The sequence below is a fragment of the Podarcis pityusensis genome (assembly GCF_964106645.2).
Source record: "Podarcis pityusensis genome assembly, chromosome: 15".
Taxonomy (NCBI): Eukaryota; Metazoa; Chordata; class Lepidosauria; order Squamata; family Lacertidae; genus Podarcis; species Podarcis pityusensis.
The window spans coordinates 4,368,079-4,384,282 of record NC_138040.1 but is presented as its reverse complement, the minus strand read 5'-3'; the positions used below and the strand labels follow the sequence as shown (position 1 = coordinate 4,384,282).

Below are 16,204 nucleotides of genomic sequence, written 5' to 3'. Positions count from 1 at the left end.
TGCGGCAGCTAGACTGGTGAGTGGGGGTGGCCGCCGAGACCATATAACACCGGTCTTGAAAGACCTACACTGGCTCCCAGTATGTTTCCGAGCACAATTCAAAGTGTTGGTGCTGATCTTTAAAGCCCTAAACGGCCTCAGCCCAGTAGACCTGAAGGAGCGTCTCCACCCCCATTGTTCTACCCGGACACTGAGGTCCAGCGCTGAGGGCCTTCTGGCGGTTCCCTCACTGCGAGAAGTGAGGTTACAGGGAACCAGGCAGAGGGCCTTCTCGGTGGTGGCACCCGCCCTGTGGAACGCCCTCCCATCAGATGTCAAAGAGAACAACAACTACCAGACATTCAGAAGACATCTGGAGGCAGTCCTGTTCAGGGAAGTTTTTAATGTGTGACATCTTAGTGTATTTTTGGTCTTTGTGGAAGCCGCCCAGAGTAGCTGGGGAGGTCTTTGTGGAAGCCGCCCAGAGTGGCTGGGGAAACCCAGTAAGATGGGTGGGGTACAAATAAATTGTTGTTGTTGTTGTTGTTTTTGTTGTTGTTTCTCCACCCAGCTTCGCCTCTGGCTCCACCTACCATGTGGACCTTGGAAGGCTGCTTAGAAGAGAACGTGGCCCTCTAGCAGGAAAAGGTTCCGTGTCCCTGGCTGAGGGCACTGGAAGCCAACGGTGGTAGCTTCTAAATGCAGAAGTTGTTCTCTGTCATGGACTGACTGGACGCAGAGGCACCAGTTGTGAAACCCCCAACAGATGAACGCTCAGAGCCCAGGATGTGGTGGTGGGACGACAATGAGAGGTCAGAGGGAGAAGAGGGAGCGGCCTGGGAGGAGGAGATGCTGGAAGATGGAAGTGGCAACGGGCTTTAGTGAGCAGGGAGAAGCTGTGGCAGAGAGCAGTCCAGAATCAGGGGCAGAAGTGGAGGCTGGGGGGGGGGAGAGGCCACGATCAGGGAATCTTCCCCTGATCTTCCTCCTCCCTGATCTCCCAGAACACGCAGAGAAATGAAAAGAGCAGAGCAGAGGTGGGTTGCCTGCAGACATAGTCTCTGATTGCTTGGTCAGAGGAGAGGGATTTATGCAGCTGTGGGAAGGTGGGGAATTTCAGTTCTTGCAACTGCCTCATTGGGGGCAAGACCTACTAGGTATCACTGCTGGGATCACTAGGCTTGCACTGTTTTGGTGTAGTCAAATAAAGAGTTAATTTCCCCACCACTGCCCTTCCTCAGACCCATTCACTTGCATTTTCTTTCTCTGGGCCCGCTCCACAGGGAGAGCGCCAGAAGGAGGAATCAGAGGTTGGTGGGGCAGATCAGCCCCCACTGACAGCAGTGGGGCCTGGGCTTTAGCAGGAGCCTGACAAGGAATACCCCTGGCGCCAGCTCTGAGGATAAAGCTGATGAAAAAAGTGACTCGCTAAAGTTGCCTGAATTTCCACGCTATACACAAAAACAGCCACTCCATGGCTCAAAGGAAGGGGACTTAATCTTGCGCAGCTACAGCCACGCCAAAGTGCCCCAAACTGAGCTGCCTCAGTAGCACCTGTTTTCCTTTTCATATGAGACAACCCAAGTTTCTAGGTGTCATTGTGGGAGAAAGGCCATAGAACACCGGTCCTGAAAGACCTACATTGGCTCCCAGTACGTTTCTGAGCACAATTCAAAGTGTTGGTGCTGACCTTTCAAGCGCTACATGGCCCAGTATACCTGAAGGAGTGTCTCCACCCCCATCATTCAGCCTGGACACTGAGGTCCAGCTCTGAGGGCCTTCTGGAGGTTCCTTCCCTGTGATAAGTAAGGTTTCAGGGAACCAGGCAGAGGGCCTTCTTAGTGGTGGCACCTACCCTGTGAAACGCCCTCCCATCAGTCGTCAAGGAAATAAACAACTAAGTGCAAACTTCCGGGTGCGAACGAGATCCGTTCCGGAGGTCCAGGCACATCCTGAGGAATTCGCAACCAGAGGACCACTTCTGCGCATACGTGCACGGTCAAAACCTGGAAAAATACTCTGTGGCTTTGTTTTGAGTCAGCCCAAAGGCCGGGAGGCTGTGGGTTCTGAAACCCACTGGGCAGGGCAAAGGTGCAGTTAGTTGCTGCCAGACCCACTGACCACACCCACAACGTTAAGACATTTGTGAAAGCAAGTGGGATACAAGAATCCACAGAAATAAACCGAGCTGCATCTGCCCGTCGCCACTCTGCTTTCGCTTAAACCTCCTAAGAACTTTCTTGGCCGGACTACAAAGCCACCATGTAGCTCTTCTTACAGATGAGATACAATGCAGCTGAAACAAAACCCTTTCACCATCACACCTGCCAAAGACAGCGGGGGGGGGGGGGAACACCACCAAACCACCCAATGAGAAAGCAAAAAATGAGTTTCCATATGCTCACTTCCCAGAATGGATTTAAGGGGCCTGCTTAAAAGCATTGGTTGATCAATGTGCCTCCCCAAATAGAATCTGCTGATTAAGGACCACATTTTCCTTTGGAAAGCAACACGTCTATGTGTTGAAAAGTTTCCGAGAGAGAAAGAGAGAGATTTGGTGGGGGGCAAGAGAAAGGGTCATAGTGTTCTTGTTTTTCAATTTGATCCTTTTACATGGGTTTGTACGTTTTGTGGTATTTTATGCATTGTGACTTTCCATTATTTTCATTGATTATCGTTTACACTTAAGAATTACAATAAATAATTACTAAACAGTTTAATTATTATTTGATGACATTTAATTTTACGCTTTGCTATTACGTTCTAACGGATTACTGACTGTTGCTTTATTCAATATGTTGTTAGTTGTAAAGTAATGTTTTTATTGTGACTTTTTTGTATGGGGTCAGATTGTTATTAGGCGTGTGATTTGTCTATTTTGTTGTTTCTTCAGTCTGTAAACAGCCTTGTGTATGGCGTAATATAGAAAGGTGGAACACAAATAAAAAGTGGAAATGGAAAAAGTGAAAGGAAAGGGTGGGGGGCTTCCAGACCGAGGGCCATTTATGGGCCCTTTGCACCTCTCCACCTGGCCCTCGGGACTCCCCCCAGGCCACACCCCCTCCTCCAGCCTCACTCCTTGCACAACCTCCTTGAATGGTTTTGCCTGGCAGAAATGTGTTCTTGGACTCTGATAATGCCTCTTGCTTGGCTGCATGGAGGGCCGAGAGTGGTTATAGAAATGAACTTCCTGTCCAAAGGTAAAATGCTAATTCGTTGATCCACCCACTTTTTCCTCTGGTCCTGCCCACCAACAGTATGTGGTCCTTGGAAGGATGGTCAGAGGAAAAGCTGTGCCCTTCTCTGACCCACAGCCAGCCTCTCTGGGCAGCCAAAGTGACTTTTCAAGAAGCCTGCAGTTGGCAAAAGAGCTCAAGGCAGGTTCCTGAGAATGGTCCTTTCCCTGCCGCTTTGAAGGCCAATACAGTGGTACCTCAGGTTACATACGCTTCAGGTTACATACGCTTCAGGTTACAGACTCCGCTAACCCAGAAATAGTGCTTCAGGTTAAGAACTTTGCTTCAGGATGAGAACAGAAATCGTGCTCCGGCAGCGCGGCAGCAGCAGGAGGCCCCATTAGCTAAAGTGGTGCTTCAGGTTAAGCTCCGGAACAAATTAAGTACTTAACCCAAGGTACCACTGTAAACGTATCTCAGCCTGGCCTACCCCGCAGGCTTGTCGGTAGGATAAAACTAGGGGTGGCGGAAACCTACACAGAAGAAGGGAGATAGATAGGGGATAAATAAATGCACTGCATTTGATCGCAAGCTTAACCCTGCAGTCATCTGAAAAGTCAAGGAGGCAGATGAGGAATGCCTCTCCGAAGGAGTGTAAAAGAGGCAAACTACATCAGTGCTTTCGTACAGGAGAGTCCAGCTAAACATCAAGAAGAACTTTCTGACAGCAAGAGCTGTTTGGGAAGTGGAAAGGTCTCCCTCAGAAGGTTGTGCGCTCTCCTTCCTTGGAGGTTTTTAAGATTATCTGGCCATCTGTCTAAGAGAAAAAGACAACAGAGACTTTGAAAAAGACTGGGAACCATTCCTATTATATTTGCAGAAACAAAGAAAGACAATAGACTTGATGGCAGGATTTAAATAAACATCCCCATTATTAGCATCAGAAAATGTTTGGAAGCTAGTGAAATAAGATGATGTCTTTAATTTTATTTTTATGTTTTTAAGGTTTGATGTTATGTTACGTTATTAATAACTTTTCCTGTTGAGAGATAGCAAAGCGGGTGAAAATAGAAACAAACCAGAAACGCAAGTTGTGAGAATTGTTGGAGGGGAGGGAGGGAGGAATATATAGTAAATGCTAAGAATTTGAGATGTACGTAATGAATGAAAAGGAATAAATAAATATAAAAAAGATTGTATGGCCATCTGTCATCGCTGCTTTAGCAGAGAGTCCTGCATTGCGGGCGGTGAGGGGGCTGGACTAGATGGGCCTCGGGGTCCCTTCCAACTCTACAATTCTATGATTCTACAGGAATAGGAACCAAGAGGCAGTGTGGTGCAGTGGTTAAGGTTTCAGACTAGGAGGGCAGTGGCGGGGGAGGGCAGGAAAGAAGCCACAGTTCCCACATCTCCATTCAGCCATGAAGCTCGCTGGGTGACCCTGGGCCAGCCTCTTCCAGCCTTGCCTACCTCGCAGGGTTATTAGTGAGGATTAAGAAGAACCTTTCCTGTCAACCTAGCAGTTCGAAAGCACACCAGTGCAAGCAGATAAATAGGTACTGCTCCAGCAGGAAGGTAAACGGCATTTCTGTGTGCTGCTCTGGTTTGCCAGAAGCGGCTTAGTCATGCTGGCCACATGACCCGGAAGCTGTACGCCGGCTCCCTCGGCCAATAAAGCGAGATGAGCGCCGCAACCCCAGAGTCGGCCACAACTGGACCTAACGGTCAGGGGTCCCTTTACCTTTACCTAAGAAGAACCTTATATGCCTTTGGAGGAGGGGGCAACACGATTCCATAAAACCTGGTGGCGGCTCCTCGGCCTAAAGCTTTCCACATGGGTCCTTATTATCCAAGGCAACGAGGCGTTCCAAAATCCCCATAAGAGATGCCCGGTCCACGCAGGAACAGCGCAGAAGGGCTCTGTTGGAACAAGCCCAAGGCCGATTCAGCCCAGCATCCCGGGGCCAACCCCGAGGCTTCTGGGAAGCCCACAAGCGGGACGGGGAGGCAACTGCCCCTTCTCCCCGCTCGCAAGCCCTGGGGTCCGGCGCTCCCAAGGCGTACCTTGGAAATGAGTTCGTCGTGGTTTGCCAGGTGGGCTCTGCAATGGATGCAGCTGTAGGTTCTGTGGCAGGAAGGCAGGTAAGCTTGGAACGTCTTGGACCGTGTCATCTTCACCATTGGAGCCACGGAGCGCTGGGTGAACTCTGGGGTGGCCCACGAGGCGCTCCCACAAGACGGGTCGCAGGGGAAACACTGGAACACGCAGGTGAAGGCCGTGGCTTGGCAGGGGGCAGGTGTGGGGCAGGCTCCACACGCTGGCGACGGCTTCGGGGGAAGAGAACCTGGCGCAGGGGCCGGTCGACGACCTGCTCGGACCTGCGGAGGGCAGAAGAAGGAAAAACAAGGAAGTGAAACAAAGGGTTTAAACAGATAAAAAGCCGCACAGGCAGACACCTGAAATTTCCCAGGTTCCAGTTCTGAAGGAGTAACCCTGATATTTTTCCAAGCAGAAAGTTGAATTTGCATGCAGACACCCCTGAAATCTCTAAAGTTCCCGTTCTAAATGAGAAACACCAGGTTTTCCAGTAAGAAAATTGAATTTAAGCCTATGCTTTCGCACGCACACAAAAATGCACACACACACACACACACACACACACAGAAACATCTATAATAGCTCAAGTTCCAGTTGTGAATGACGAACTTGTGTTTGCAGATGCACACACACCTAAAACCTCTCAAGTCTGTTTCTTGCATGAGCAGCCCCAATCATTTTGCAATGGGGAAACAAATAAATTAAAAACCTGTCCCGGTTCACACATCAACACACACCTGGAATCTGTCAACTCCCAGTCCCCAATTATTTGCCGAGAAGAAAATGCAATTTGAAATATGCCCGGGTTTTTCCCCTCAGCTCCTAGAAACGGCTTTCCTTACAGCACAACCTTAGGTGGGTTTACTCAGAAGTTAGTCCGGGCAAAGCCAATGAAAAATTTAGCAAGCATGCCGACGTCTCCAACACCAGATCTCTCGAAAGGTGTCTTCGGTGGAGATGTGAACACTAGAAATTTCCTTTTTTAAAAAAAGAGATAAAAAATAGGGGTGGAGAAAAGAGCTTCTCCAGAAACACAGTTGTGCTTTCACAACACAGAATACAAAACAGGTTCGGCCTGTTTGCTTCCTGACCAGTTTTCAAGTTTCTAGCCCTCTGTCTCTTTATTTTTAAAACAACAAAACGAAGCCTCCAGGGGTGCATTTGTGGGGCTAAAAACTGCCAGTTTCTACAGTGCAATCTTATCTATATGTTGACTCAGAAATAAGCTCCATTAAGCTCAATGGGACTTAAATCCCAGGAAAGTGTCTGCAGGATTTGTAGTTTTAGCACCTAAGTATTTCAAGTATGAGGAAGGGCTGCCTGCAGCTCAAGGAGAGCACTTGCTCTGCATGCAGAAGGTCGCAGGGTTTAATCTCTGGCATCTCCAGGTAGGGCTGGGAGGCACGCCTGCCTGAAACCTTGGAGGCTGCCAGTCAGTGCAGACAATACTGGGCTAAATGGACCAAAGGTCTGATTCAGTAGAAGGCTGGTTCCTATGTTCTCAATAGAGACCCAGGTCACCTCCCAGACAGGCCTATATTCCTTTACCCAGGGCAGGCAGGCAGGTGGGAACTTTCCAGCTTTCCAGATGTTGTTTTCCAGATGTTGGTGAACTCCCACCAGCCTCAGGCAGCATGGTCAGGGTTGATGGGAATCCAACAACATCTGGGACAGAGTTTCTCAACGTTTTTAGCTCCCCTTTTAGCTAAAAATCCTACACTTCAAACATGGCTCGCCTGATTATTTTATCACCGCCCCTCCCCATATCTTCATAAGCACCCCCCAGGGAGAGGCATACCCTCCTAGTTGAGAAATAATGATTGGGAGGGGTGTCACAGGTTCCTATCTTAGGGTCACAGGCCCTCCCCTAATTCAAAATATATTCATCATCATGTCTAGGCATCCCCAAACTCAGCCCTCCAGATGTTCTGGGACTACAATTCCCATCATGCCTGACCACTGGTCCTGTTAGCTAGGGATGATGGGAGTTGTAGTATGGAGAGCCGAGTTTGGAGAAGCCTGATCATGTCTCTAGTCCTTTTACTTATAGAGATTGTCAACGGAAGGGGTAATTGTCAAGGAACTGTTTTTACTTATTGAATAAATTGCCATATATTTGTGGGGCTAGAACTCCCACCAGAGTTGCCTGGGGCTGCTGGGAATTGTAGTTCCAAACATCTAGAAGGTGCAAGGCTGGTCAACATGGGTTTATGGTTTACAACCCTATACTGACAGCAATTAGGGGTGGTAGCAGCTGAAAAAATATTGAACGAAATAGATCCTTTGCATGTTTACTCAGAAGTAGGAAGTTAATCCTACTGTGTTCTACGGGACCTACTTAGCAACGGTGTGCTGTTATTGGGCTATTTTTATTGACTTAAACGGTGCTTATCATTAGGCACGGCAGATTCTTTAATATATATATACAGGTACCTTTTTAAAAAAAATAAGCTTCAAGCAGCAAGATGCACCATTTTCATATAGATATAGATATATAGTTTGGGGCATATGCTGATTTGATGCAGGTTTCAAATATATTAAAAATTCAGGCAATCGATCAACTGAGGACCAAATGACACAGAATATTTTTCATACACAGAAACTGGCTGTTTTTATTCTGAAGAGATAAAAAGCAGCAGCCCCCATTTGGTTAAGAATGTGCCCCGATCGAGATTGGGGTCCACACACCAGGCCCTTGCTAAAATCATCTCTCTCCGGCAGCTGAAGATAAAAGTTTTTGGAAAAGAGCATCTTTGGGAGCCAAAAAGCACATGGATAGCATTGTTGCTGGACAATCCCTGATCTGCATTATGGCCCCAGCTGTTCTTCCTCCAATTTAGAAGTGGCCAGTTTAAACATCCTTCCACATATTAAACATTTCACCTATATATGGCGTAACAAAGCCTTTCTGCTAAAACCATAAGGTATTCATTCTTTTTGATGTAAAAACACTTCCCGCATTCATTGTATTACCTAGGTTTGTTTGTTTTCATCACTTTATTATCTGGTTAACTTGGAGGGGGAAACTCCCCAGCAGACAAAATGAAAGGGGGAAAGCAGAAAAAGTTTTCTCTAAGCTGGCTGAAGTAACTTGCCAAAAGCAGAAGAACTGATCTCCCAAAAGGTGACCTGCAACTATTTCTGTCCGGCTGAAAACCATCTCCCTAACAAAAAGACCCCAAACCACAAATCTCAACACAACGCCATGCCCCCAGCTCGGCAGAGGCAGCACTGCTGATCACTCACAGGGGGATTTGAGAGATACTGCAGTGGATGGAGGCAGTAGGAGAGCAGAAGAGATCCCAATCGATCCAGCCGCCTGGCTCACTAGACAGAAGCGAAGTTTCAACCACAGACTTTGTCCCCCACAGAAACCCCCGGGGCGTTGAGAGGATGTGAAGCAGAAAGACCCCCAAACTGTGTGCTGGGGTACCAAACCCTACAAGTGTCTATTTTCCATGGACGTCCCTGATTTAGAGAAGCCATCCCAGTTTCTGATTTGATCCCAGAAAGTCCCACTTTTCCTTAAAGGTAAAGGTAAAGGGACCCCTGACCATTAGGTCCAGTCATAGCCAACTCTGGGGTTGCGGAGCTCATCTCGCTTTATTGGCCGAGGGAGCCGGCGTACAGCTTCTGGGTCATGCGGCCAGCATGACTAAGCCGCTTCTGGCGAACCAGAGCAGCGCACGGAAACGCCGTTTACCTTCCCGCCGGAGTGGTACCTATTTATCTACTTGCACTTTGATGTGCTTTCGAACTGCTAGGTTGGCAGGAGCAGGGACCGAGCAACAGGAGCTCACCCCGTCACGGGGATTCAAACCGCCAATCTTCTGATCGGCAATCCCTAGGCTCAGTGGTCTAGACCACAGCGTTTTCCCTTAGGATGTCCCTATTTTCATTGGAGGAATATTGGAGGGTATGGAGCTATCTGACCCCTGAGCCGTCTGAAGGCAATCCTGTATAGGGAAGTGTTTTTTAAAAATATATATGTTTTATTATGTTTTCATATATGTTGGAAGCTGCCCAGAGTGGCTGGGGCAACCCAGTAAGATCTGTGTGGGATAAAGAGTAAAATTATCATTGTGGAATGGGACATCGCTATTTTCATCGGAGAAATGTTGGGAGGGTATGGGGTACCATCGCCCCACAGGATGAGAAGGTCCCAGGCCCCATATGCACCATACATTAAAAGTGGGATCAAACCAAGGAATTCTGGGAGCTGTAGTTTGTTCAGGGTGCTGAGAGTGGCGAGGAGGCCCCTATTCCCGTCACAGAGCTACAATTCCCAGAGTTCCCTGGGAAGGTGGAGTATTAAGTGAAATAGCTCACAGCTACTATAAGGCCAGGGACGCGGGTGGCGCTGTGGGTTAAACCACAGAGCCTAGGACTTGCTGATCAGAAAGTCGGTGGTTTGAATCCCCGCAACGGTGTGAGCTCCCGTTGCTCGGTCCCAGCTCCTGCCCACCTAGCAGTTTGAAAGCACATCAAAGTGCAAGTAGATAAATAGGTACCGCTCTGGCGGGAAGGTAAACGACGTTTCCGTGCACTGCTCTGGTTCGCTAGAAGTGGCTTAGTCATGCTGGCCACATGACCCGGAAGCTGTACGCTGGCTCCCTCGGCCAATAAAGTGAGATGAGCACCGCAACCTCAGAGTCGGCCACGACTGGACCTAATGGTCAGGGGTCCCTTTACCTTTACCTTTACCATAAGGCCAGTGTTGTGGGGGGGGATTGAACTAGATGACCCTTGGAGTCCCTGCCATCTTTGCGATTCTAACGTCAGACGCTCCAAAATGTCCCTAGCTGAAGGTTTTCTCCCCAGCCAGCCACCGTGGATCCCTGTTCCGCTCTGCCCCAGGAGGGCAATGACAGGCACGAACGCCTCACTTGTCTCGTAAACTGCTGAGCAAGGGCCCTCTGCCATCACAGTAAACTCAGCGCTTTTAAGCCTAAAAAAAGAGAGAGAAAGGGAACGCAACACTTTGCAGAACTGCCAAGTGAGCAGATCGGCTTTTCAGCAGGGGGAAAAAGGGAGGGAAGCCCTCAAGATGCTCTGAGGTTGCCTGCCGCTTGCCAAACCTCTCTGATTCCGGATTACGGAAGGTGAGGCAGGCTTGGAACGCAGGTGGGCTACCAGCCACAATGGCCGAATTCAGCCTCCACTCAGAAGTGGAGGGAGCGTTTTTGTGGCGCTCAGGTCCTGCTTTTTGGGCCTTGTATTGGGGCATCTGGTCTATTTGTTTACTAGCGGGGAGTTCCCGGCACCACCAAGGAAACCCAAAAACATTGTGTTTTTTATACTGATAGTGCCTTTGTGAGTTCTAGGGCACAACCAACCCAGGGCTCCTGCCTGACCCAGCCCCAAATCCATTTGTGCCTGTGTGCTAATGTCCAATTAAGGTTCAGGTTCACTGGTCCGCCATCTTGATTCAACATGGTGTCTGGTTTCCAAACACAGATGAAGACTGCTTCCTCCACCTCAGGGACCCTCGTGACACATTGGGCGATGCTATCTTCAGAGACCTCCAAATCAGCAAGGGGTTCTAATGAAACCGACCCTTAATCCAGAATCGTGAGGACTGGGAGATTGTTGCGTTTCAGTGGAAGAGCCTCAGCTTTGCCCCAGCAGATCCAAGCAGGGTGGACAAAGACCGGCTTGGCTGGAGAGCTGCTGCCAGTCAGTGTAAGCCAGGGGTCAGCAAACTTTTTTCGCAGGGGGCCAGTCCACTCTCCCTCAGACCTTGTGGGGGGCCGGACTAGATTTTGAAAAGAAAATATGAATGAATTCTTATGCTCCACAAATAACCCAGAGATGAATTTTAAATAAAAGCACACATTCTACTCGTGTAAAAACATGCTGATTCCCGGACCGTCCGCGGGCCAGATTTAGAAGGCAATTGGGCTGGATGCGGCCCCCAGGCCTTAGTTTGCCTACCCATGGTGTAGGCAATATTGAACTTGATGGGCCAAGAGCCTGACTCAGGATTAAGGTAACTTCCAGAGAAAATGGGCTGCCAACCTGCAGATCCTAATCCAGCTTCCAGCTGTGTAAAGAGCCGGTTTGACTATGCCCACACATAGCCATTGTTGATCGCATAAAAATATATAAATAAAACCAGTTGCAGCCTCCCACGGCCCCTTCTTTTATGCTTCGACCAGCTTCTGGCTGGATGGAAAAGGCCTTTTCGAGCTATTTAAAGCCCAGAGCCTTCTGTTTCCATTCCTGCTGGAGTATTTCAAGATTAGGGAGTGTTTGACTTCCACTCCCTGCTCCTTAAATAGGGGCTTCCCTCAAATCAACGCCCCCTCCAGCGGTTTAAAGCTGCGCCCTCTCTTTGTTGGGAATGAGTTGTGGTTTTTTTTGAGGGAGCCTTTGCCTGGGTGGCAAGGTCTGCTCTGCCCCACATGCCCTTTCCCTCTCATTCTCTCACACACCCCCCCATGAAAAGGCTTCCCCTGCCACTCTCGGCCAATCAGCTGGCTATTATGGGCAGAAGAGCCAGCCAGTATGAGATCAGTTGGCAAACCCTACTGAGCTGTAGATAAGTGTAAACTTGCTGACAAGTGTGAATGATTGCGACCAGCTGGAATGTGTCCTTGAACTCTGATAAGTGTCTCTCGCTTGTCTAGATGAGGAGAGAGGCTTGCGTGAGTGCGTGTGTAGCCTCCTGTCAAAAAGTGAAAATCTGGACACAACAAAGTTGTTGGAGCTACACTTCCGACATGAGCTTTGATATGCCTGGATTTCCCTGGACGTTTCAGCGATTCCCGCCCGGACGCTGTTTATGATGACAGAATCCCAGCTATGGCAACCCTACCTACTGTATGAAAAAGCCACAAAATTCACAAACAGAAAGGAGCGTGGCCCTTGAACAGAAAACACTTCCCCACCTTACCTTATCCTGTAAGAATCTACAAATCATAGGCCAGATCATTTGCCCACTTAGCCCAATATTGTCTGCTCTGGCTGGCAGCATCCCTTGCCAGCTACCTAGGGTCCTTTCAAACTGGAGATGAAATTTGAGGCAAAGCATATGTTCTATTCACTGAGCAATGGTCTCTTCCCCATATATACACAACTCTTTTCCAAGTATGGAGCGGCTATGCCTTCTTGTTGGACATTCTGCACTCTGCGTATGCTCAGGGGCAAATTCCTCTCTTACTACTGCTTGATGTGCATTTTAAACATCTAGACTACACTCATCTCACAAGGTCTGACATAGGCGCCAACTCCCTGGGGCCCTGGGTGTCTGAGCACCCACAAAATTCCCCATGAAAGGGCTGGGCACCCACAAATTTCTGTGCCAGGGCCATGCACACTGCATGGTACCCAGGGCAGCCATGGGCACAGGGCCAAACTGGTACTCCTGAGGTCTGGCAGGGAGGCCAGAGCAGAACAATGCATTTTTTTCCTGTTTAGAATTATTTTTGATCTTATTTTTTCCCTGCATTTCCTGCTAGGTCCTCCTCTCTCCCTTGATATGAGCAGCTTGGTAATGCCAGCAGCCCCTACCCCACTTTCAGAGGGAGCGGCTGTCTGTACCTGACCCAGACTTGACCGGGGGTGGGGGGTTAGCAACCTCTCAATGGAGGGCGGGTGGGCAGGCAAAGAGCAGTCTCTGGCTTGCAGACCAATCGAGGCCCGCAAGATGTTGTTTCAAAACCCATATCCACCTTCCACTCAGCTGGCATCGCTCTGATGGGGGCCACATCAGCTACTGGATACAGGTTCAGGGTTGTATCCTGTGCTACCTGCAGAACAGATGCACGCAGCACGCTGCTGTCTGAAAGCTGCTTTCCACCCAGCCCCGGGCTGCTCTTCAAAACTCAAGTTTCCCAGAGGTTTTAAAAAACAGCACTGGACTTTTTGCAAAAGGGCTTTCAAACAGGCCCATGCTGCTCTTTGACGTCCTGACAGTCAGGGCTACAAAGCGCAGTCACAGTGAGGGCAGGTGGGCAGGGAAGGACCTAGCCTCCTGGGCAGAAAAGTTCCCTGCCCCTGTTCTAGTCTTGCTAAAGCAGAATTTAAAAATCCCAGTCCTTAGAAGAAAAAATTAACATCCCACAAACCTCTTCCACCGAGCTTCCTCACTGCAGTTTTCATTTTGCCAGCCCCTCTCTTGAAGAAATGAGACACTTTTCACACATTTGTGCATCGAGGGACCCCAGTGAGAGAAACTGGCAGAATCGTGACTCACGCCAGTGTCGCACATCACTCTGCTGTGCCTTTTTATGGTGAGACAGAAGCTGTATCCTACTTTCCCATTAAAAATATATATATTCCACAAACACAGAAGGCTGCCTTATGCTGAGTCACCCCATCTGTCCATCAAGCTCAGTATCATTGACACTGACCAACAGCATCACTCCAGATTTTCAGGAAGCGGGTATTTCACAGCCCTACCAGGAGATGACATTGACATTGGACCTTGGGCCTTCTAGATGCAAAGCAGATGTTCTACACACATACACCCAAGCTAGGGCTTTGGAAAGGAGAGCATGTTGTAGGTTAGGAAGCATCACATTATTTGGGGTTGCAGGGACACATAAACTTTATTTTTCTATTTCAGCATGGTCGGGCAGCCATGCGCCAAATAAGCGACAGAACTTCAACTTCAGTCGTGGCCACGGAATAGATAAGAGATCCTTTAAACTGGAAGTCCAGAACTGAAGTGATGCTGATAAGAACACTTTTGTGCTGGTCCCGGGGGTAAGGTACCGTGAGTGTAGCAGAGTCCACACGAAGAGGGGTGAGGTCCGATGCAGAGAGCCGGGCGGGGAACAGGAACGCTGGAACAGAAGGCCGAGCAGGGAACAGGAGTACCGGATAGTCAGGAACAGGAAGCCGAGCAGGGATCAGGAACACAGGAAGGTCCGAAGCCAACAACGACGTTGCTCCCGCAACCTGGGGCCGGGCTGACTGGGCTTTTATCCTCTTCTAAGGCCAGGGGCGGTCCCGGTCCCCAGGAGCCCCGCCTCCTCTGGCCTTAAGGCGAGCACTCCTCCTGGGGGCAACCAGTTCCCTTCGCCTCTCTGCCCTAAGCCTCTGCAGATCAGGAGAGGCCGAAGGGTTACTGGGCCCTGGAGGAGGCTCACCTGTGGCCACTGAGTCATCAAGCCCCTCTGGGGCCAGAAGGGCTTCACCTGGGGCCAGCTCCTGATGCACTGCCACAGGTGCAGGCTCTTCAGCATCTAGGCCTTGCCCCAGTTCAGCCGGCCCTGGAGGCGGGGACTCCTGTGCAGGCTGGGATTCCTCTGTTTCATCCTCCGAATCGGAATCCCAGGCCATCACACCATCCCCCCTCCCAGGCCCCCCCCTCAACCGAGGGTCCGGACCCGGCTTGCCGGGGTACGTCGCATGGAACTCTCGGAGGCAGGCAGGTGCGTGGACATTGGCCGCTGGTTCCCAGGAACGGTCCTCCGGTCCGTACCCCTTCCAGTCAATGAGATACTGCAGCTTTCCCCTGCGGTATCGGGAGTCCAGGATGCGTTCCACCTCGTACTCAGGCTCTCCCCGAACCAACACTGGCTGCAGTCGGGGACGGTTCGGGTGGAACTCGTCGGGTGGGGCCACCGGACTCAAAAGGGACCTGTGGAAGACCGGGTGAACCTTCAGGGTTGCGGGTAACCGGAGACGGAATGCCACAGGAGAGATTTGGTCTACGATAGGGAACGGGCCGGTGAAGCGGGCGTCCAACTTCCGCGAAGGTCGAGAGGGGTGGAGGTGGCGAGTGGAGAGCCAAACCAGGTCACCGACGCGAAGTTCCGGCCCCACCTGGCGGTGGCGGTCGGCCTGGGCTTTGTACGCTTCCTTGGCCTGGTGCAGTTGCTCCACCAAAAGCTGTTGCTGGGACTGGAGCTCTTGAAGCCACTCCGTCACCGCCGGGACCGCGGATGCCGGCAGCACCTCTGGAAACAGCCGTGGATGATAACCATAACTGGCCTGGAACGGGGTCTGCTGGGTGGACGCATTCACCGCGTTGTTATAGGCGAACTCCGCCAATGCCAGGTGGTCGACCCAGTCATCCTGCTGGTAGCTGCAGTAACACCGGAGGTACTGCTCCAGCACCGCGTTCGCCCGTTCCGTCTGGCCATCGGTCTGTGGGTGGTAGGCTGACGAGAGGCAGACCTCTGTCCCGAGGGTCTGGTGTAATGCTCGCCAGAACCGGGATGTGAACTGAACGCCCCGGTCGGACACCACGCGCTCAGGTAGTCCATGCAGGCGGAAGACATGCTGAAGGTACAGCTGAGCAGTTTCCTTGGCTGTGGGTACAGATGGACAGGGAGCGCAGTGCACCATCTTGGTGAAATGGTCGGAGAAAACCAGAAGGCAGGTACAGCCACGAGACGAGGGTAAGTCCACTACAAAGTCCAACGAAACTGTGTGCCAAGGGCGCGGTGGAACTGGCAATGGCTGAAGTAGGCCGGGGGGTCGCCCGGTAGGTCCCTTGGCGCGCCGGCAGACATCACAACCAGCAACGTAGCGAGCCACGTCAGCCTTCAGGCGGGGCCACCAAAACTCACGACTGACCAGATGGGTGGTCCGATACCGTCCAAAGTGCCCCGCTGCTGGGGCATCATGGGCCATCCGGAGAACCTCCAGCCGCAGTGGCCCTGGCGGGATGTACAGACGACCGTGGTGCAGCAGGGGGCCCTGATGCAGGACCAGCCCCGGATACTGTGGGCTGGACCCTTCAGCCAGCTCCCGGAGTCGTTCCTGGGCCCAAGCGTCGACCCGCTGCTGTTCCCGCACCCGAACCTGCAGTGGCTGCGCCTCCTGGGTGGCCAGGAATGCGGCCGGAGGTAGGATCGTGGTGGGTTCTGCTTGCTGTACCGTGTCTGCGTTGTCTTCAGGTTTCCGGGACAGGGCATCCGCCTTCAGATTCTGAGAGCTAGGGATGTAGCGGATCCGAAACTGGAACCGGGAAAAGAACAACGCCCACCGGATCTGT

General features: G+C 50.8%; 1 protein-coding gene across 2 annotated transcripts in view; it reads right to left on the bottom strand.

Moving 5' to 3' along the window:
* Positions 1 to 16,204, bottom strand: part of YPEL2 (yippee like 2) — a 59,684-nt gene that overhangs the window by 17,160 nt on the left and 26,320 nt on the right. Inside the window, exons 1-2 of one of the 2 annotated variants that reach the window (XM_080983300.1) lie at positions 10,810 to 10,950; positions 5,220 to 5,534 (exon numbers count right to left, since the gene is read on the bottom strand). In XM_080983300.1, the coding sequence (XP_080839426.1) occupies positions 5,220 to 5,336 (117 nt within the window). In that variant the 5' untranslated portion in view covers positions 5,337 to 5,534; positions 10,810 to 10,950. Of the gene's footprint in view, positions 1 to 5,219; positions 5,535 to 10,809; positions 10,951 to 16,204 lie in introns of those variants that run through there. The other variant, XM_080983299.1, reaches the window with a different exon arrangement.